The sequence below is a fragment of the Giraffa tippelskirchi genome, chromosome 11, assembly GCF_054371585.1.
Source record: "Giraffa tippelskirchi isolate mGirTip1 chromosome 11, T2T-mGirTip1v1.2.pri, whole genome shotgun sequence".
In the NCBI taxonomy this organism is placed as follows: Eukaryota; Metazoa; Chordata; class Mammalia; order Artiodactyla; family Giraffidae; genus Giraffa; species Giraffa tippelskirchi.
In genome coordinates this window covers 27319797-27342292 of record NC_137285.1, presented here as the reverse complement: position 1 = coordinate 27342292, position 22496 = coordinate 27319797, and the positions used below count along the sequence as shown (strand labels likewise).

The following is a 22496-nucleotide window of genomic DNA, read 5'->3' as shown; positions in this document are numbered from 1 at the left end:
AATAGGAGAGTAGACCCAGTGGAAAGGGTGGTATATAGGGCCTCTCAGAAGATCAGGGAAAGTCTTGGTTTAAGGGGCCCTTGCCCTATGGGGCCAAGTAGCTAAACAGTTGTATTGTGATATATTTTACCACAATTTTTTAAACATTTAAAAAATGCCAATAGCAGTCTTCTGGTCACTCATTTCTATCAAAGCAACAGCAATTATTCGGAGAAATTAAAATCACCACTGAAAATGCTACATTATAGTTTATTGTGATCCCAATTCAATCCAAGGTGACAGGTCAAATCGTCTCTGCTATATTTAAGTTTCTAGGGCAGCACCACCTGAGGACAGCGATTGCCTTTTTAAAACACGATTCTGACATTAACAGATTTCTGTTTCTCCATCCATCATGTTCGAGTCATCTTGAATCTCATGATCTACAGCCAGGCTGGCTTATTTCTGTTCTCTCACCCCACCCCTGTCATCAGTGTGTCTGACACCCTCTCCAGGTCATCTTCACTTCCCCAGAGAGGCCAGGTAGGCGTACCAGAACAGAGCCACCAAGTTTGCAAAAAGCACCCGGAACTGCCAGAGAGAACAGATGGTAAGGTAAGAAGTAAGAGGAAGACCCTGGGCACACTTATCAAGCACGAGGCCCCCAGGACAGCGCTCATCCACTGGTCAGCCCATCCACCCACTGCTGGATTTCCTGAGTCTTTACTTTGCATGAGGCACTGTGCTTGGACTCCAGCAGAGAGGGCTGAGGAGGACAGTCCCCCAGCCTGGTGATGTTAACCGGACAGTAGGGAAAACACTCCTTCACTGATCACTTCAGCTCCTGGTAGGCCTTTCTCACCCCAGGACTAGACATCATGCAGGTAGCTTCACCTGGTTCTTCCCTGACAACTCCATGACCAGTTCACTCAGACCCATCCTGTTGACACTATCTGCTTCAATGATCTGACAGATGTGCTGCTGCTGCTAAGTCGCTTCAGTCGTGTCCGACTCTGTGCGACCCCATAGACGGCAGCCCACCAGGCTCCGCTGTCCCTGGGATTCTCCAGGCAAGAATACTGGAGTGGGTTGCCGTTTCCTTCTCCAGTGCATGAAAGGGAAAAGTGAAAGTGAAGTCACTCAGTTGTCCGACTCTTAGCGACCCCGTGGACTGTAGCCTACCAGGCTCCTCCGTCCATGGGATTTTCCAGGCAAAAGTACTGGAGTGGGGTGCCATTGCCTTCTCTGTCTGACAGATGTACTCTCACCTAAAATCACCTTTAGTCAATTACTGTCTCCTCTGCACATAAGCTCCAGGAAAGTAGCAGTCTGGCCTATTTCATTAATCGTTCTAGCCCAGAGTCTATAGCCACAGGGCATACAGCAAGTGCTCAATATATATGTGTTGAATAAACTCCCTGCCAGTTAAGCACTCACCTGCAACCACCTTTTAGGGAGCTCTCTGACCCCAAGCTTGCAGTACTGCCCCTAAGCTACTCAGAAGGATTCTATTTTCCAGCCTCTCTACTCTCATCCACAGGCCCCTCCACATCCTCAGCCATTCTGTTTTCTCATGTCTTTATTTCATTCTCTATGTGCCTTAGAACCTATGGTCCATATCCCGTTTTCTTCCCTTCCTGTTCCTCAGTTGTACTCCCTTGAAAAACCCCGATCATCCCTGCTTCTCACCTGCTCCAGGCCCTTGCACAAAAGGGTCTTTAGCCTCTGCTGGCTCCCCTAACTCCAATCAGCTTCCTCTCCTACCTTTCATAATGCCAAGCCGACCACTACTTTATTCCCCTCAAAATACCCATCAGCCTCCCCTGCCCTACCCGCCTCCCTCCTAGAGGAAACACAAGGTGTGGCCAGGGGTTCCTAGTAAACAGTGACCTCTTCTCTCTTCTCTGCTCAATGGGAAGAAGTGTCTCTCTGCTTTTGTGCCATCCCCACCCCAACCCCTCTCACTGGGGCAGCCTGGGAGATGCCCAGTGCTGGGCATGTCACATGGCCACTCTTGTAGCTGCCAAACCTTCTCCTTCCCTGGACCACTGCTAACTATGGTTTTCCTCCTGTGCTTCACAAACTTGTAGTTAAACGTTGTAGTTTATCTTCTACTTCTCCACCCACTCAGTCCTCAACAATCTGGCTTCAGCCCCATCGAGCTACTGAAATTGCTCTTGGAAAGGTCATTTTTAAAGCTAATGGAGACTTTCCGATTTTATTTTGCTTTAACTTCCAACAACATCAGCTACTGCTGTCCATCACTGCCTCTGGTTTTCTGCTATCCTTGGTGTGTGTAGTATGTGATTACCAAGCCCACCCTTTTCCCTCCTCCCACCCTTTCAATGTAGCTCTTTCCCAAGGGTGCTCTTGCCCCAAGTCTCTTTCCTCTATCTAAAGCAGGGTGGAAACCAGCTTTTATGAGCTAATTTCAGGTAGATTACTGAAATAGTGTGCAGAAAAATGGTTAACACAGGAGGCTGAGGCCTGGGAATTTCTGGAAAGGCCTGTTTGAGAGGTTGGTGTCTGGGAATTTGGATGTGGGTTCCCACCTTTCTCTAACTGATGAGAATGGCTCCCTGGGCCTAAAGTGCCTACAGAATCAGTGTGGCTGAAGCTGAGTGCTTGCTCTCCTCCCCGGGGTCTGGAACTCTGGTGCAAGGAGTAGTGTCCATGTGCCAGCCCCAAGTAAAACCCTGGGCAGAAATATTGCCGTGACTGATTTTGTGGGTAAATGATCGCTTGCTCCCAGTAGCCCTCAGGGGAGGGAGCATGGGGCGCCCGCAATGGCTTCCCAGGATCCAGTCATACATCCCTTCTGCGTGGCCCTAATAAATCTAAGCCGTGAGCCTGTCCACCTGGCAGTGGTCTTGGGACCCAGTCACAGATAAGCTATACTGGGTGTGAAGACAGTGGACAATGGCAGGGCCTTCAACCAACCGGAGGGTGGCCCCGCAGCTGCCTGCCTAGGGCCGGCGGCCAGAGGTCAGTGAACTGGTTCACGCCCAGCCGCTCTGCCCCTTACCACTCAGAGCCCGCCCCCGCCTCACTCAGGTTTGGCTCTGACGTCCCTGCAGGTGAGGCTGCCTTGGGCTGCAATCTGTGAAGCCCTGGAGGTGGAGGGTGGGGGTGGGCATCCAACCCTAGAAAGCTGAGCACAGCCTGGGATGAAGGGGCACACTATGGACCCAGCTTGGGCCCCCCTATGTCGCTTTGCCTCCTCAAATCCAGTAATGGTAACAACTCAGGGCAGAGAGAAAAGCCTCAGGAGGAATCTGGAACCTGGGATGACCCCAAGGCTCAGGAAAAAGGCTGGGCTCTAGGGGAGCTTGAAACCCCTGTGGCTCCACGCTGGCACCTGGCTGGCCTCACCTGCACAGGGATATAGTTGATGTTAATAAACTGCACGGGTGTCCAGACTCGCCAGTTCATCCGCAGCGCCGGCCAGAACCCACTCTTCATCTTGGCAGCGAAAGCGGCAGTGTCCTGCCCCTGCAAAGGGGGGGAAATGCAGACCGTGAGCAATGCCAGTCTTCCAGGCGAAGGACTCCAAAGCCTAACTCAATCTTTAAAACTGCATGTTTTGTTCCATTTATTTGGACATAGCACATGCATGTGCTTGACCAGTGATACAGCCGGATGAACTAACAATCCAGTAGGAAGATCATCGGAACAGTGCTCTCATTGTGTGTGACCTTTGCCCGCAACCCTTGAGAGCTGAGCTGATGATGGTGTGATTCACATCGCTGGCCTGGGCACCAGAATTGCAGCTGCTGATGGCTCAGCTGTCAGTTCTTTCCAGAATAACCTCCAAAGTTGATGCATTTCCTATTAAAACTTGTCAGGAGTTCTTTTTAAAAAAACAGACCCCAATAAATGATTCTAAATGTCACCTGGAAGGATAGATGCATAAGAATACCCATCTTGAAAAAGAGTAAGAAAGGAAGGCTTGCTTTACTAGAGATTTTTAAAATTCTGTACAGTTAGGGCAATTAAAAAGTCTGGTGGTGGCAGTGATGGTTTCGTTGTTAAGTTGCGTTGAGACTCCATGGACTGTAGCCCACCAGGCTCCTCTGTCCATGGGATTTCCCAGGCAAGAATACTGGAATGGATTGCCATTTCCTCCTCCAGAGGATCTTCCCCACCCAGGGATTGAATCCACATCTCCTGCATTGGCAGGTGGATTCTTTACCTGTGAGCCACCCAGGAAACCCATAGACTGAAGTATATCTCACACTATATTAAAAACAAACACATAATACTACAGGAAAGCATAGGAGAATATTTCTATTATCTTTGGGCCTATCAAAATGTACAAAATAAAATCATAAGAATAGAAGAAGAAAATATAGGAAAATATTTCCAGTATCTTCCTTTAAGGAAGCCTATGAAGGAAAAGACTGGAAGATTTGAATACATGACTTTTTAAGGTTTTGTATGGAGAAAGACTATAAGATACTTTATATAACTTACACAAACATTTTTATGAAGTTAAAACATACACCTAAAAATGGGAAGAATATCCGTAACTTTTATTTGGCAAAGGATGGATATCCTTAATACGTACAAACACACAAATAAGTAAGAAAAACTGCAAACATTCTAAGAGAAAATGAGCAGAGTTAGTGGAAGAAATACAGATAAGCATATAAAAAGATACCCAACCTCATAAAGATACAGAAAATATTTTTCACCTGACTTCCCTGATTGGGCAGTGCTTAAGAATCTGCCTCCCAGTGCAGGGGACACAGGTTTGATCCCTGGTCCGAGAAGCTCCCACATACTGTACAGCAATGGAGTCTGGCACCACTACTACTGAGCCCACTTTCTAGAGCTGGAGAGCTGCAACTGCTGACCCTGCATGCCTAGAGCCTGTGCTCCACAACAAGAGTTTAGAGGTCTCTGGGATCACAAAACTTGTGTCTGAATCCTGACTTGACGACTCACAGTTACAGCACCTTAGGCCAGTGTTTACCCCGTAAATAACTGAAGGCCTCAACTTCCTCACCTGTCAAGTGGATGGATGTTAGGCTCAAAGACCTGAAGCACTGGATGCAGAGCTCAGTGCTCAATAGATGTCAGCTGATGCTATCATTCTGCACCACTGTAGGGAGGACAGACAAGGACAGCCTTTCTGGACAACAATTCTAGGAATTGACCAAGCAGGAATCCCTGTACAACAGGGACAGAGATATGGTTTGTAACACGATGTCTGGATCACAGAATGCCGGATGCAGAAGCAGCTTGTAGTGTGTATGCCATATGGGGAGTGTGGTCCCACATGTATCATTATGTGGTGGAAACTTTATGCGCCTTGGTAACATTTGCCTTATCCATGCAGGGTATTTGTTTTTTAATGAAAATATACTCACTTCCTATTTGGAAGGAAAAAATGGGGAGAAATTGCTGCGGTACCCTCAATCCTAACATAGGCACCCTTTCACTTTCTCCTATCTGATTTCCTAAGGACTTCCCAAATATTTCCTTTTACTATCAGGGACTTATTAGCAATCACAGGGAAGTTAAACATCTTTCGTACCTCCCACCAGGGTCACTTTAGACAGCAATGGGTGTTCTCCTTATTAACAAGAACTTGAGATGTGGTTTCAAAATAAAACCCAAGTGAGAAGTGTTTACTTGCTGTGATTGGTTGAAATAAATTACTTCCAGGGCAGAACGTGACACATCTCAGCACACGGAGGATGGAAAGATGGTGAAGGTGGCAGGTAGTGGGAATGAGGTTGGGTGAACCTACCTCTCAAGTCTTCCATTGCTATGTTAAGTCTATGCTGATAAGTTAACCTCTTCAGAGCACTTGTTATGTCCAGACCCCGAGTGAGCACAGGGTTCTGCAAGGTCCATGGACCCCTCTGGTGTCTGGTGAAGCCCATGCACCCACTTCCCAGAATCATGTTTTGAAATGTATAAAATAAAATATGTGGGAGTACAAAGAAATCAATTATACTGAAGTACGGGAGTTGGTGATAGACAGGGAGGCCTGGCATGCTGCAGCCCATGGGGTCGCAAAGAGATGGACACAACTGAGCAACTGAACTGAATTGAACTGAACAGCTATTGAAACATTGATAAAACATTCTTATAAACCAGTATATGTGCTTCTTCACTAACACATTCAGTGATAAGACCTGCCGAAAGGTGTAAGGAATGATGAGCATAAATGATACTCTGGGGTAACTGTGACAATGGACGTGTGACAGCCCTCTACCTGGGATGCTTACATCAGGCCAACAGGTGCTGCTAATACGACTGTGCTTTGCTTCTGATATTTCATAGAGGACAATGTGAAACTTCAACTTGAGTGAAAAGTTCAGAGACCCTCTGAATTCCAACCACAGCATCCTTATGCCAATGAACAGCTGGTGTGCATGGGTGCTAGAGACCAACCTCCAGGAAGTTCATGACAAGGAAGAACAATGACAGGAACGTGGGTGCGAAGAGAAGGCGGTCCAGGAGGAGCCTCTTGATGCCTGCCAAGGGGACCTCGGAAGGGATCCAGCGCTCCATCCAGAGGTAGAAGAAGTGACCCAGCGGCCCTGTAAAAAAAAACCTGAGGCCCACGGTGGGGGTGAATTGGACACACTCTTCACCCTCAAACCCCAGATCCTAAAACCTGCCTCCCTGGAGTCCCTCAGCACTGACCACAGAGGTCTGTGTGGCTGTTCTAGAAAACATGCTTTCAATGCATCTGCTCCAGGCATTCATTTTTGCCTCTGACAGACCAGGCTTGTTCCTGTGATGACCCCCTTGTCATTACATGGTTGGCTCCTTCTAAACATTGTTGGCTCGGAGAGTTCCTTCCAATTGTCCTGAATAATGAACCTACCACTGTCCCAGCCACTCTCTATTCCAGGCCCTGTCCATTTTCTTCAAAGCATTTATCACTGGATGTCATGGTCTCATTTGTTTATACAGTGCCCTCTCTTCACCCTTAGAAGGTAAATGCCACAAGACAGGATCATGTCTGTCTGTTCACTGCTCTGCCTGGAACAGGGCCTGGCTCAGAGAAGGTGCTCGGTAAATAAACAGAAGCATCCCGGGTGTCAGAGCTTTTTATCAAACTCTGATCATTATCAGGGCTGAGATCTGGTGCTGTGTGCCGGCTTGTCTGTATTTTCATTCCAAACAGCACAGTGTACTCAGGAAGAAAACTGAACCCTGCCACCACGTCTACTGGGTCAACAGATCTGAGACTTCATGAAATCCAGAATCAACAGATGAGCAGGGGCCCAGGGGCCTTCCAGCTCCACAATGCCAAGCCTTTAAACAAGTGGTTTTCCCTCATCTTTCTCTACCCTTTCACAGAATGTTAACTGGCCCAGAGCAGGGCTTCTCAGGCGGAGGAGAAACAGGAAGTCTTGAGGATGGAAAACTGTGACTGGATAAGGGGAATGCATCAGAATCACTCCCAGGTGGAGAGATTATCACCCCCTCTTTGGAGGGATTGAGACTTTAAACACATTATGCGAAAAGCTGTGATGATTCAAGTTAGCATGCTTACAATACAAAAATGTTATTTGTGAATTTTGAATTGAAAAAAATCAATCTATTGCAAAAGATTTCTAAATAATCCATCTATACAAACACTGTTGTTGGCCAGAGAACTCGAGGTGGATTTAATAGATAAAACTTCTGAATCTCTGTGCTTTTGTGATTTAAAAAGTAGTTCAGAAATGACAATTTTCAGGATACCTAAGAATTTCTTTACTGAATGGTTATGCTCTGAATTTAACAACAGAAACTAACTGGTCATATTTGAGTCTGTTTTCCTCTTTCAGAGTCTTTGGATCTTGAAGTCTGATTTTAGGTCTAGGTGCCCTCATGTCTCTCAGCTCAATTACTATGGCCACCCTCACGCATGCAATTAAAAATAAAAACCAAATAAAACTACAAAATAAGTGAAGCTAACGTTATCCATCATTCTGATTTTTCTCCCATGATGAGTTCAATGCTTTTTTAACAATTACTTTTCCGAATTAGGTAATTCTAAGTGTTGATATCCTAGCTTTGTTGCACTTAGCCTGCTACTGAGTAAACCAGTCCTTTTATGGAACTCACCCATAGATGGCATATCTGAGAGGCCCACTGACATCTAGCTTTTGAGAACAGTTTTCTTTTTTCTGCTTCTTCTCAATCAACTGGGCCAGGAAGTTCCCAAGTGCTGACAAAATGCCACTGTGGAGAGAGGGGTATTCAGAAAACAGAAGTGAAATGTAAGTTCTCTGAATAAAAAGGTGGAGACGGCAGAACTTAATACACACACAGAAGCATGGTCAGATTTCCAATCGGTGGGTTGTGTAAGTGTCATATCAGGATTGTGATGCTATCCTACAATTCTGGAAAAAGTTACCCTGTGTAGTTATAAAAGGGCAATGCGAGGGATCCTTATGACAAAAGTGTTCTGTATTTTGACTCCGGTGGTAGACACACAAACCTATACATGTGACAAAACTGCATAGAACTTAACACCTACAGTCATGGAGGAATACAAGAAAAGCTGGGGAAATCTGAATATGTTCTATGGTCTGTTATCTACGCAGTGTCCTGGTTGTGATACTACGGTTTTACAGAATGTTGCCAATGGGGGAAATTGGGGAAAGTATACAAAGGATCACCCTGTATTGTTTCTTACAACTACATGTGAATCTGGGCTTCCCAGGTGGCGCTAGTGGTAAAGAACCTGCCAGGCAGCAGATGCAAGAGACATGGGTTCAATCCCTGGATGGGGAAGATCTCCTGGAGGAGGGACTGGCAACCCACTCATTTTTGACTGGAGAATTTCATGGACAGAGGAGCCTGGTAGGCTACAGTCCACAGAGCTGCAAAGAGTCAGACATGACTGAAGCAACTTAGCACACGTGCACATGTAAATCTACAATCATCACAATAAAACTTTCAAATAGAAAGGTGGAGCCAGGCCCAGCTACTCAATAATTGGTCTATAGCTGCATTCTGAGCAGCTTTCTAAGCTATAAAGTCCAAAATTCTCAGACAAGACAAAGAGGCCTCTTGATCTCATCTTTCACATCTTCCTCATCCTCTCTCTTGGTTGTTGTTCATTTTCTCCAGGAACACAGGCCCATCTTCCATTCCACCACTATTACATTGCTCCTCCCTTAGGACCTTTGCTCCTGCTGTGCCCTCTGCCCTCTGATTCCCTTTTTCCTACGGCCTGTTCCTTCTTCAGGCTTCTATTTAAGTGTCACCTCCTCAAATAAAACTTCCCTGACCACTTTATCTGTGTTATACATTTATCTATTTTTTGACTGGTTCTTTCAGTTCAGTTCAGTCGCTCAGTCGTGTCCGACTCTTTGCAACTCCATGAATTGCAGCACGCCAGGCCTCTCTGTCCATCACCAACTCCCGGAGTCTACCCAAACCCATGTCCATCGAGTCGGTGATGCCATCCAACCATCCCATCCTCTGTCGTCCCCTTCTCCTCCTGCCCCCAATCCTACCCAGCATTAGGGTCTTTTCCAATGAGTCAACTCTTCGCATGAGGTGGCCAAAGTATTGGAGTTTCAGCTTCAACATCAGTCCCTCCAATGAACACCCAGGATTGATCTCTTTTAGGATGGATTGATTGGATCTCCTTGCAGTCCAAGGGACTCTCAAGAGTCTTCTCCAACACCACAGTTCAAAAGCATCAATTCTGCGGCGCTCAGCTTTCTTCACCGTCCAACTCTCACATCCATACGTGACCACTGGAAAAACCATAGCCTTGACTAGACGGACTTTTGTTGGCAAAGTAATGTCTCTGCTTTTAAATATGCTATCTAGGTTGGCCATAACCTTCCTTCCAAGGAGTAAGCGTCTTTTAATTTCATGGCTGCAATCGGACACGACTGAAGCGACTTAGCAGCAGCAGCAGCAGCAGCAATCACCATCAGCAGTGATTTTCTTTACTAGAATGCAAGATCCGTGAGGGTAGCAACAGGATCTACTTAACTTAGTCATCGCTAATGCTGCCCAGACAAGAAGCAGCTGTACACATGTATGAAAGTCTGTATTAATAAAAGGAGACAAACTTGTAAAAGGGATTAATTAAAAGGAAGGGGGGATGTCTCATAAAATGTTTAGTACTCCAAATCAAAGGGCCCACCTAACGGCAGCATGGAGGGCACTGTGTCAGCTTTCTCCTAAATGCAAAGCTGCTGAAGCATGTCTTAACACCTCCCACCCTGTCGAGCAGTTCACTTCAACCCATTTAGTTCATCCTGTGGTGGTTGTGGTTTAGTCAGGAAGTCCTGTGCGACTCTTGCGACCCCAGGGCCTGTAGCCCTAGCCCACCAGGCTCCTCTGTCCATGAGATTTCCCAGGCAAGAATACCGGAATAGGTTGCCATTTCCTTCTTCAGGGGCTCTTCCCGACCCAGGAATCGAACCCGGGTCTTTTGCATTGCAGACAGATTCTTTACCGACTGAGCCACCAGGGAATCCCCAGCCTATCCTGGACTCAAAACAAGAGCAGTCACCAGGGAAGCCCCAGTCTAACCTAGCCTCAAAACAAGAGCAGGTATGAACGAGCCGAAGGTAGCAGCAGAACCCCCGCAGAGCCGAGCGGGTGACATATGTTTCCCCCAGTCCCCATTTACCCCGGACGACCGCTACCTCCGGGGCAGAGGAGCCGGAGGCCCCGAGGTCTGCAGCAGGTTCTTCAGCTCTTGCACTCCTTTAGTCTGGTCCCTGGGTCCACATTTTAGGGTGTTTAGGAGTTACAGCTCGGAACCGAATATACAGAACCGCACGTGCTAAGAGTTCTAGTTAATTTAAGGCATCTGGAGGGTCATTTTGACACACCGGGATTTTGCCTTCCACATTCAAACCCCCACGTTAGATGCACCTATGGGGCTGGGTCACTGGCGGACCAAGCTCTGGGCCGCGCCCACCCTCTTCTCGCCCCCTCCTCCGCCGCTCCGCGCAGACCTGGTGGCCGCTTTGGTGAGTACAGGGTAGAGCCGCAAGAGGCGCAGGTACTGGGAGAGTGCCCGCCGCGGGAGCGGCCCTAGTCCAGCCTCTGCCCGCAGCTTCGACGCCGCCGGCGCCATCGCCTTCCCCGGTCCACGCCCACCGGGGGCACCGACTCCACTCCTGGCCTGCCGGGCGCAGGGCCCAGGGCGCGGGGCGGGGACAGCCGGACATTTCCCGCCCCGCCGCGTCCCGCAGTGCCTCCGGTTACAGACCCCTGGATACGCGACGCGCACCTCCGCGCACTTTTCCCGGACTCCCTAACGGGCCACCTCCCCCTCGGGCGCCGGCGGCGATTGGAGCTTTGTGGGGCGGGGTGCGACGAGCCTCCTGATTGGGCGGTGGGGCGCTTCCGACTCTCGCGAGAGTTATTACGAGCGCGCCAAATTTCTACAGGGAAGTGGCGGCGGCGGCTGCAGCGCTATGGTTCTGAGGAATACCGGGGGACTGCGCGCGGAGCCGGGCGCGGACGGGGAGCCCAGCCGGTGAGACAGGTGGCAGGCGGGCGCCGAGGACCTTCCTTTCGGCCTGGCGGAGCAGGAGCGCCCCCTCCTTAGCGCGCGCGCGTCGTCCGTGAGCAGCGGCGAGAGCGCCTACGGCGCTCCACTCGGCCGCCTGACGTGGGCTCCCGGTTGAGAGTCCAGCAGCTCTCCGAAGCTGCCCCCTCTCCCCGCCGTCTCCTTGTTAACGCCGTGTCCGAGGTCCTCTGCCTGCGGCCCGGCGGCAGCGCAACGGGGAAGGGGCGGCTCTAGGACGGGGGCGGGGAGGAGGAACGCGCCACGGCCTGGCTCCTGCTGATGCTGCGCTGCGCACGAGTTCTCAGGGTAGTAGCTGAGGGTGTCCGGTTATGCTAGGAGCGCGCCGAGGCCTTGCAGCCTAACCTCCGGTCGGCGCCGCAAGCCCGCGGTCGGCGCGTCTTGTGCTGGAGTGAGGGCGGTGGGGCCGCAAGGCTCCGGCCTCTCGGGTCCAGCCCCACTGCCACGCGCGGTCGGGGCGGCCCTGACCGCGGTGTCGGCGAGGCTGCGAAGTAAGGAGAGCAGCTTCTGACTTAGTTCTAAGGTCAGAAGTTCTAAAAATTAAGATGTGACAGGGTTTTGTTCGTTCTGAAAGCCTTAGGGGAGAATCTCTTCTCTTGCCCTTTGTAGCTTGTAGAGGCTCGTTCCTCTATTTTCAAAAACAACACTGTCACATTTCCAGCCTCACTCTCCTTCTGTCTCTAATTTCTGGCTCTTATAAAGAACCTTATGATTACAGTGGGTCCACCCAAATAATCCCCATCTTAAAATACTTAAAGTCATCATACCTGCAAACTCTCTTTGGTCATATAAGATAACAGAGGTTCCTTGGATTAGGACACAGACATCTTTGCTGTGGGGGCTGTCAATTCTCTCTACAACAGGTGGCTATAATTTTTTGTGAAAAATAAGGGTCCTCATCTTGAAATAGGTCATTCTGTTCTTCAAGTGTAGGTGACCCAAGGAATATCTTCAGGCAAAGGAGTTTTTCTTAAGCAAAATTCTCTGACCACTTAGGTTTATAAATTAATAACTAATGAATTATGTTACAGTAATTAAAGACATGAATTCTGCACAGGCTTGGTTCAGATCTTTTTTTTTCTCTTTTAGTCTCTGTTTTATATATTTAGCTTTCTTAGACTGCTTCCTTTCTTAGACTGCACCATTCTAGACACATACATATTTTTTTTCTCTGCTCATTGATTTATAATAAAGTAGCTCATTTATTTACATTAAGACAAAAAGTCATGGGGTATGGATTCTTAGCTGTACATTTTTGAGGAGTGGAGAATATGGTTGGCTTAACTAATAAAGAGGGCTTCAGCCCAAAATATACAAGGGCCAGAATCTCAGAACTGCAGTTTAGAGAAGAAATTATTAATAGCATTTGCTTTTTAAGTTGGAATGCTATTATGATAATTATTCTGTTTTGAAGATGATAAGCCATAATTATTGTATTCTATCTAGATGAGATCACACCTGTGAAATTAAAAGATTGTGAACAATTTGGGATTGTTTTAATCTCTGGAATCAAAATAAGTTTGAATAGTTCTGTTGATGGAAAGTCTTTGTCAAGTACTTGATTTAAGGTTTATGATAAAATCTGTATGAGCAGTTATTTAACCCTAAGCAGAGAAAGGCTTGGGAGGTTTGAGGCAGATGTAACTGAGCTGGGAAGTGATTTCCCTTGTCAGTTGAGATAGTTCCTCTCATACTGAACAATGTTATATCCCCATTTTTATCCATATGTGGTTCTTCCAACATCCAGACTCAGGTGTCCCAGAAGATATATCATGCTTTTAAGGTACAGTTTATTCTACCACAACAGGTAATTCTGTAACCCTAGTTTGCTCACATGTAGTTGGTAAACAGGAGAATATCAGTAAAATGTGGAGATTGTATTGGTTCATTTGCAGTTTTCCCTAGGCAAGGGGGTCAGAATCAAGTAGAATTAAACAATCTTCAGTAGAGAAGGAAAGAGCCCTTGGCTGGAGTGTGGCATAGAGATGTACCCTGTTGGCTCTGTTTGAAGAAAATTTTATCTGAGTGCCTGCACCAGAGCCTCCCTCCAATCTCAGGTGACAGGCTACACTTTTTTCTCTTGTACTCAACAGTCATAAACCAGGACCTTGCCTCTCATGTTATGCATTTGAAGCAAACAGCTCTGTAGAAACATGGTTATTGACTTTGCTGTATAGAAATTAGAGCTACCTTTCAGTGTTTATAAGCCAGCTAAAAGAGAAAATGGCTTAGCATGGAACACTGCTGTCTCTGTGCACTCAGACACTGAACTGTGCAGCCCAACACACTGCAGCCATCCTTGTTTCACTTTCCTAGCGCAAAATGCACTTCCCCAGATGTGCTGCAGCTGCCTGGGTGGTTGTATGAGTGCTGTGTTCATTTACATGTGCCTTGAAAAGTGTTCAGTAAAAATTTTTCCAACTCAAATTACATGACTTGAAAACACAAGTGAATTAGTTCATTCAAGTTATTTCAAATAACTCTGACATTACAGAATTTTATCTTGAAGACAACAAAAAGTGAGTATTTCTGTTGGTCTTCAATAAATATCACAAATGCTATTTATCAAGCACGCACTCTACAAAAAATTCTGTCTGCACATCATAGGTATCATGTGATTTAATCATAGCTGCTGATTTTTGGTAGAACTAGTCTCCAACTTGGTCATTCTTTATTTTTTAAAAAAATTATTTATTTACTTATTTATTGGCTGTGCTGGGTCTTCATTGCTATGGGAGCTTTCCTCTACTTGCAGAGAACAAGTGAGCCATGGCTACTGTCTAGTTACAGTGAGCAGGCTTCCTCATTGCAGTGGCTTCTCTTGTTGTGGAACATGGGCTCTAGGGTGCACCAGTTTTAGTAGTTGCAGCACATGGGCTCCCGGGCTCTAGAGCACAGGCTCAGTGGTTGTGGTGTTCCAACTTAGTTGCTTCACGGCGTGTGGAATCTTCCCGGACCATGGATCAAACCCAAGTTCTGAAAATCCTGTGTGGTCCAATACGGTTAATTGTATTTTTTGCAAGAAACAAACTAATAATAAATTTGGGTACCATCATTTTAAAAATAGAGAAAACTTTCTGAGATAATTGTAGGTTCTTAGCAGTTGTAAGAAATTACACAGAGATCCCTCAACTTAGTTTCCCCCAGTGGTAACAGCTGACATAACTAGAGTGCAATGTCACAACCAGGAAATTGACATGATACAGCAATGCATGAACACTAGTTTATGTGTGTGTAGATTTAGTTCTGTGCACTTTCTGTATTCATGACCACCACCATAGTCAAGTCACAGAACAGTTCTGACCCAAGGGTCCCTTATGCTACCTTTTTATAGCCACAGCCATCTCCCTTCCGCCATTAATGGCTAATCTGTTCTCCATCTCTAAAGAATGCTATATAAGTGGAATAAAGTATGTTATTTGGGGGAGTTGGTTTTTTCACTCAGGCTAATTCCCTTGAAACCATTCTAGGTTATTGCATGTATCAATAACTTTGTTACTGATGAATTGTATTCCATGGGAAGGATATAACACAGATTAACTATTCGCCTGTTGACTAGTACCTGGGTTGTTTCCACTTCTTGTCTATAATGAACAAAGTTGCAGTGAATATGCACATGTGAGTTGTTTGTGTGAACATGAGTTTTCTTTCCTCTGGAATAAATGCTCAGGATTGCAACACTGGACTTTATGCATTTTCTTTTTTAGTGTTCTGGTTACATAGTTAAACAAGTTTTGACATCAGTATGACGTCAAACAATATGACGTCCCAGTCATATTTTTCCTATGAGTCCTGTTTTCTTAATGAGCACTTTTCGGGAAAGTTCCTACCATGTCACATCTGAAATGCTTATACTGGGTGGACTGGGGGTTGCGAGTGTAGAGTGTCATGATCAGTGGAGACTGGATTTCCCTCTTTTCACTCAGGGATGATGGCTCCTCTTCCTCTGTCTCGGCACTCAAGCGCCTGGAGCGCAGTCAGTGGACAGATAAGATGGATCTGCGGTTTGGTTTTGAGAGACTCAAGGAGCCTGGTGAGAAAACAGGTTGGCTCATCAACATGCACCCTGTAAGCACCTGTTCTTTTCCTCCATCTTCCTCCTCCCATTCAGAAGGGCAGCACAGCCCTTATCTGAAGAGTAGGTGACACCTGGCGGGAACATGTTGTGGACCATCCGGGTAGAGATGGGGTTGTTTGCAGCTCTCCAGCTTTCCTTTTTAACTTCTCCGGGTCATTAAGAGGTCACTGTGATAACCAAGGTGAGGGGCATCCCTGTTACCCATAAGAATAAAGCTGTCAAAGATGAGGAGGAGATAGAGACATTCCCATCTGGACACTGTTATGACCCAATTCTTGTGAATGGGTCTGGTAGGGTTTATGCAAAGGTGGAGAAAGATTTTGTTTTTAAAGTACTCAGTTTCCTAGAGAAGGAAGAAAAGGCTCTTGTACTTTGTAGAGGAAAACCTTGTACTCTTGTTGACCGACTCTCTTGCAGACTGAGATTTTAGATGAAGATAAACGCTTAGTTAGTGCTGTGGATTACTACTTTATTCAAGACGATGGGAGCAGATTTAAGGTAAGGCCCTTGAACCCAAAGAAGCTAAAAACCTCTCAGTGATGAGGCATAACCGGGCCCAAAATTATATGTGTCCTTTTAGCTCTGCAGCTGTGAGGAGAGAGGGATTATGGGAGACTTGTAGTGGGCAGCTGCCTGAAGCTCTTTAGGAACATGGGCCCCGTGGAGCCACACTAGTCACCACTTAAGATGTCCTAAGAGAAGCTAGCTCAGGAAGACTGAAAGATGAACAGTATTGTGTCTCTTAGACTCTTGCTCTGTGATATGTGCAAGTCTCATTTTCTATTGTATAATCTCTCTTAAGATACGTCCAGGTCAATGCTGCATTGAATCTAGGCTGCTCACAGGTATAATAAAAACAGCCAACTTCATTTTTCTCCTTTTTTTCTTTGTCATCACCCCACATGGGCTGTGCTTCTTGCAGGTGGCCTTGCCCTACAAGCCATATTTCTACATTGCAACCAAAAAGGTAGGTCTGTGGTTTATGGCATTAGGTCAAATGAGCCTAATTTTGTGGGTAGAGTCAAAAGTGGAAATAAAGAGGCTTCTAGAGAAACAGGCAAGGAAGGAAACAGACTTTACTAATGGGACATCTTTTCATTCTGATCCTGATTTAGGGTTGTGAGCGAGAAGTTTCGTCTTTTCTTTCTAAGAAGTTTCAGGGTAAAATTGCCAAAGTAGAGACTGTCCCTAAGGAGGATCTGGACTTGGTGAGTATCACCCAGCCCTTTCTGGGTAAATTAGGCTGGTTCTGCTCTGCCCATGGGGTGAGACGGGGAAGGACATGTTTGGTACCTGTGGGACAGTATAGATGATGGACTTTCATGACTGTCCCTACCTCCTCAAAAACTCTAGTGGCGTTGTTGGTGCCGCTTGCAGAGTTGAACAAGTTGCTTTGGAGTTGCCAACTCTTCAACTCATTTATGTACCTTTGACTCATTCTCCCCTTATTTTCTCTCTCCAATGTAGTATTTTTTTTCTCTTGAACTCATGAACACCATCTCTTCACTCTTTAGCCAAATCACTTGGTTGGTTTGAAACGAAATTACATTAAGCTGTCCTTCAACACCGTGGAGGATCTCGTCAAAGTGAGAAAGGAGATCTCCCCAGCTGTGAAGAAAAACCGGGAGCAGGGTCATGCCAGTGATGCCTACACAACTATGCTCTCCAGGTAAGCTTCATTCACGTAAGCAAAGCAGCCAATTGGCCCATAGGATTGTTTCCCATTTTTCCTAAGTTTACAAGATGAACAGTACGTGGGAAGACTCAGCAATAAAGTTACCTTAATGATTGGCTTTGTTCAATACGAAATATTTTTGAGCAATTAGTTAGACTTTATTGTATGTTCCCTTTGTGTTAAATTAATGGTGGATTCCCAGATTGTAGTTCAGCTGTCCCTCCTTTCTTACATGGGGATAGATTTGGCTTCAAACTGAGTTTCTATAACAATAAAGACAATTTAGATCTCTAATCCCACCACCATAACAGAGTCTGTTTTCATGGTTTTTAGAAAGAATTAAGATGTCTGCAAATTTTATTAAATATCTAGATTTATGTAGCAGATTGTCTCCAGAGAACCCTGGTTATTATACAGAGAAATTTAAATAAAAGACAACAAACACTGTTCATTAAACATTTAAACATCAACAGTAATAAGAGATTAAGAAGAAATCTTGGCTAATTAAAAGTTATGATGACTTCAACATACCAGATGGCCAACAGGCACATGAAGAGATACACAACATCTCTAAATGTTAGAGAAATGCAAATCGGAACTATAATGAGGTACCACCTCACACTGGTCATCGTTAAAAAGTCTGCAAATGACAAACACTAGAGAAGGTGTGAGAAAAGGCAATGCTTTTACATTATTGTTAGGAATGTAAATTGGTCCAGCCACTATGGAGAACAGTATGGAGGTTCCTCCAAAAACTAAAAATAGAGTTGCCATATGATCCAGCGATCCTACACCTGGGCATATATCCAGGTAAAACTATAATTCAAAAAGATACATTCACCCCTGTGTTCATAGCAGCACTGTTCACAATAACTAAGACATGGAAACAACCTAAATGTCCATGAACAGATGAGTGGATAAAGATGTGGTTCATATATACTACTGGAATACTACTCAGCCATAAAAAAGAATGAACCAATGCCATTTGCAGCAACATGGGTGGACTTAGAGATTATCATACTAAGTGAAGTAAATCAGAAAGAGACAAATACCATGTGATAACACTTAATATGTGGAATCTAAAATTTGACAAATGAACTTATCTATGAAACAAAAATAGGTAAGTTCATTTGTCAAATTTTAGATTCCACAAAAATGGGAGAAGGCAATGGCACCCCACTCCAGTACTCTTTTGCCTCAAAAATCCCATGGACGGAGGAGCCTGGCAGTCTTCAGTCCATGGGGTCGCGAAGAGTCGAACGCAACTGAGCGATTTCGCTTTCACTTTTCACTTTCATGCATTGGAGAAGGAAATGGCAACCCACTCCAGTGTTCTTGCCTGGAGAATCCCAGGGACAGGGGAGCCTGGTGGGCTGCCGTCGATGGGGTCACGCAGAGTCGGACACGACTGAAGCGACTTAGCAGCAGCATGAAACAAAAATAACCTCGCAGACATAGAGAACAGACTTGTGGTTGCCACAGGGTAGGAGTGGATTGGGAGTTTGGGGTTAGCAGATGCTAACTATTATATATAGGATGAATAAACAACAAGGTCCTACTGTATAACACAGGAAACTATTCAACATCCTGTGACAAATGATAATGGAAAACGATTTTTAAAAGAATGTCTTTATGTATATAACTGAATCATTTTGCTGTATAGCAGAAATTAAGACAACATTGTAAATCAACTAAAAAAAAACATGCAGAAATTTATGATGATTTCAGAAGAGAGCTAATCGTATCCTCTGGCAAAAGTAGATCAGTTTGGGACCCTGGCTGTTTCTGCACCAGCACCGCCTGCCCAGTGGCTCGTTAATGAATTTTCAGAATACTGCCAGTTGTATCCGGAGACTGAGTCCCCAGAGGCCTGAACCTTCTCTGAAACTCATTGCCTTTTTCTTCCCCTTAATAGTCCATTCAGTATTTGGAAGCTTAGTGGACTAATATTGGAGTGAATATTCTAGTGACAGTGATTTCCACTTAGATATGGTAAGAATAATTATGATGCAGAAATAATTACTGTTTACCAGTCACTTCACCATGCTAAGAGCTTGTGAGCATGTTACCTTATGACGCTTGTGCTGGGTAGGCCTGTTCCTGTCGTCTTTGTTTTCTTGATGAAGAAATAACCTCAGTGAAGGTAGGTCACATCTGTAGACATGACTTCCGAGTAATTGTCTCCTTTCTTCTTTGCTCTTTTAATTGGGGTGGAACTTACATCCAATAAAATACATGTCCTAAGTGTACTGAGCTTCTTTGTGTCTGTGGCCTGCTGCTTGGTCGCATGGGGGTCATCCAAGGTCATTCCTTAAGAAGGGCCTGTCCTGATCACCTCAGCCACCTTGTAAACCTTTGTGTTTACATTGTGTGGACTCTGGCCTTTTCCCACTTCAGTCCCTAGCAGAGTCTAGTTGAAAGAGCTGCTCTCCTTATTTTGCAGTGTTCTGCAAGGGGGCAGTGTAATTATTGATGAAGAGGAAACCTCTAAGAAGATTGCCGACCAGTTGGACAACATTGTGGACATGCGAGAGTACGATGTACCTTACCACATCCGTCTCTCCATCGACCTGAAGATCCACGCGGTGAGTGGGCTGTTGCATGGGGGTAGTTACTGACAGCCAGGAGGTGATACTGAATTATAGATCCATAGAGTAGACTTCCCTGGACAGGTGTAGAAGTCTTTGGTTAATGCACCACATGTCCTTCAGGCTCACTGGTACAATGTCCGGTACCGAGGAAGTGCCTTTCCAGTAGAAATTGCCCGCCGTGATGACCTTGTTGAACGACCAGTAAGTACTGCTTGCATTTCCTCCATCTTAAACTTTCCACTTGTTTCTGGTGAGAAAGGCAAAAGGTGAATTTGATTTTGAGATTGGTTTGCTTCTTTTTCCTCAAATACTTTCTTAAAAGAATTTTGAAATAATTGATTTTTTTTAATCAGTTTCTGACTTTGCACATATATATCATCGTGTGCTGTCAGTATTTGAGCTAGGCTGGATCTGAACATTTGAGGGAAAGCTCTGACTTCCATTTTTGATGGTTAAGAGCAAAGTGTTATGTTGAAAAATGGATTCAAAACCTGTTCAGGAACAGCTTTGTGATCTTGTGATAGTCTATACTCTGTTTTCTCACATCTAAGATGAAGTTGTCAGTTCTGTATCACAGTCTCCTGTCAAAGTTGTCATAAAGGTCAAAATGAGGTGATTCATTTTAAAGTGTCTTGAGACTCAAGTGTTTTGTAATTCTAAACTTTTCCTGCGAACAGCAGCTCCAGCCTTATCTTGTATGTTCAAGTTTTCATATCATCATGGTAGATCAGTCCACCCCAAGATGCCTGTCCCACTTTTTCCTGGACCTTTCCCCACAGCAGCTCAACTCTTACTTTTAGTAACTGGCAGTAGATGTGGAGGTGTCATGGGTGTCAAAAGAACCACCAGGGTCTCCAGAGCTCAGCTTGGTTCTTGGCCAACTTAATGCTACATTTTGTCCCTTCAGGACCCCGTGGTTTTAGCATTTGACATTGAGACAACCAAACTGCCCCTCAAGTTTCCTGATGCTGAGACTGACCAGATTATGATGATTTCCTATATGATTGATGGTCAGGTGAGTGGGTGCCTTCTGGAGTGTGAGCTCTCTGTGAAGCGGGACCAAGTCTGGTCTCCAAACCAGAACAGTGTCCACCCGTGGTTAGTATTTGTTTGGTGACTAATGAATGAATGGAGTCCACACAAGTGAACAAGCAAGCTATTCTGGCATCTAGCCACTCTCTGCCCTCCAGGCAAATCTTAGAATTAGGTAGCCTGTCTTTTGGGAACACCATGGTGTTTCCAGTTGCTGCAAAGGTTTTGTAGCAAGAGTCTCCAGGCTGCATGTGGGAGGTGTGTCTTAGGCTTTGTTTCTGTAACTTGCTGCTGCTAAGTTGCTTCAGTCGTGTCTGACTCTGTGTGACCCCATAGACGGCAGCCCACCAGTCTCTGCCGTCCCTGGGATTCTCCAGGCAAGAACGCTGGAGTGGGTTGCCATTGCCTTCTCCGCTGTAACTCGCACTGACTGCTAATGAACTTCCCAGGGCTACCTCATCACCAACAGGGAGATTGTCTCAGAAGATATAGAAGATTTCGAATTCACCCCCAAGCCAGAATATGAAGGACCGTTCTGTGTCTTCAATGAGCCTGATGAGGTAGAGATGCCACTTGGGAAAGTGCCTGATGTTTGGGGATAGGAAGAGGAGGCAGGCGTGGTGACCCTCTCAGACCTCAGCATTCGTTTAATCATAATAGCAGCTGGGTTCAGTCCCCAGTGGTTGGTCCTCGTTCATATAAGGTTAGGGTGGAAATAAAGGGGTCATGTGAAGTATTACTCCTCAGCTTTGGAGAGGTGTTAAAATCACTTGAGGAAGAGTAAAGTAACCCTTTGACTGCCAAAATTTGTTAAATTCAGGTTCATCTAATCCAAAGATGGTTTGAACACATCCAGGAGGCCAAACCCACCATCATGGTCACCTATAATGGGGACTTTTTTGACTGGTGAGTCAGAAAAGGGGAGGGAGAGACGGGAGAAGCACCGCTTGGTAGCACGGGTGAGCTGCTCACCCCGTTTAAGAGGAGATGGTGTGAGATGTCCCCTGGGGCAGTCTTCCCAGCCCCTGTGGAAATTAGAGACTCACTGTCCCACATGGTTGTCCGTTCTCTTGTCCTTAGGCCGTTTGTGGAGGCCAGAGCAGCGGTCCATGGACTGAGCATGTACCAGGAGATAGGGTTCCAGAAGGACAGCCAGGGGGAGTACAAATCACCCCAGTGTATCCACATGGACTGTCTCAGGTAGGCCCTGCAGCTCACTTGGTGGCTTATCACAGTGTCTCATGAGGGCTTGCTGTAAGTGAGACTCCTTTATACACACTGGTCCTTTCCATACCTTCTTACAGAAGCTGCCGAGAAGTAGCTCCTGTCATCTGAGAGGACAGTGGCTGCTGGCTGGTCCCCAGGGTATAGAAACCAGACCAGAAAGACCTGGTAGAGTGAGGTCTGGTGCTGTGGGAAGTCACAGAGGGGCCTTGGCTTCCCCACATTAGGTTGGGATGTGGCAGCCAGGCTCTCTTGAAGGACAGGTATGGTGTCCAGATAGGCTAGGGTGTCCAGACTCAGGACAAGCGTGTGAGGTGGCCCAGAGTGCTGAGAAGGAAGACTGGAGAGAAAGGTCTCATGGGCTTCTTGTGCCCAGTGAGGAGGTTGGTTTTATCT

At 45.9% G+C, this 22496-nt stretch overlaps 2 protein-coding genes across 5 annotated transcripts in view; one reads left to right on the top strand and one right to left on the bottom strand.

Moving 5' to 3' along the window:
* Positions 1-235: 235 nt before the first annotated feature.
* Positions 236-11061, bottom strand: PXMP2 (peroxisomal membrane protein 2). Its single transcript, XM_081544427.1, has 5 exons — positions 10923-11061; positions 8056-8172; positions 6385-6547; positions 3352-3471; positions 236-570 (listed from the first exon to the last, which is right to left on the bottom strand). The coding sequence occupies exons 1-5, from the start codon at positions 11042-11044 to the stop codon at positions 502-504; spliced, it is 591 nt and encodes a 196-aa protein (XP_081400553.1). The 5' UTR covers positions 11045-11061; the 3' UTR covers positions 236-501.
* A 220-nt stretch (positions 11062-11281) lies between these two features.
* POLE (DNA polymerase epsilon, catalytic subunit) overlaps positions 11282-22496 on the top strand; it is a 59198-nt gene continuing 47983 nt past the window's right edge. For 2 of the 4 annotated variants that reach the window (XM_081544407.1, XM_081544406.1), the window contains exons 1-12: positions 11282-11449; positions 15427-15568; positions 15996-16076; positions 16501-16545; positions 16694-16786; positions 17093-17247; positions 19697-19838; positions 19965-20045; positions 20752-20859; positions 21326-21436; positions 21697-21782; positions 21957-22076. In XM_081544407.1, coding sequence (XP_081400533.1) covers positions 11388-11449; positions 15427-15568; positions 15996-16076; positions 16501-16545; positions 16694-16786; positions 17093-17247; positions 19697-19838; positions 19965-20045; positions 20752-20859; positions 21326-21436; positions 21697-21782; positions 21957-22076 — 1226 coding nt within the window. In that variant the 5' untranslated portion in view covers positions 11282-11387. Of the gene's footprint in view, positions 11789-15426; positions 15569-15995; positions 16077-16500; positions 16546-16693; positions 16787-17092; positions 17248-19696; positions 19839-19964; positions 20046-20751; positions 20860-21325; positions 21437-21696; positions 21783-21956; positions 22077-22496 lie in introns of all 4 variants that reach the window. The other 2 variants (XM_081544408.1, XM_081544409.1) reach the window with 2 other exon arrangements.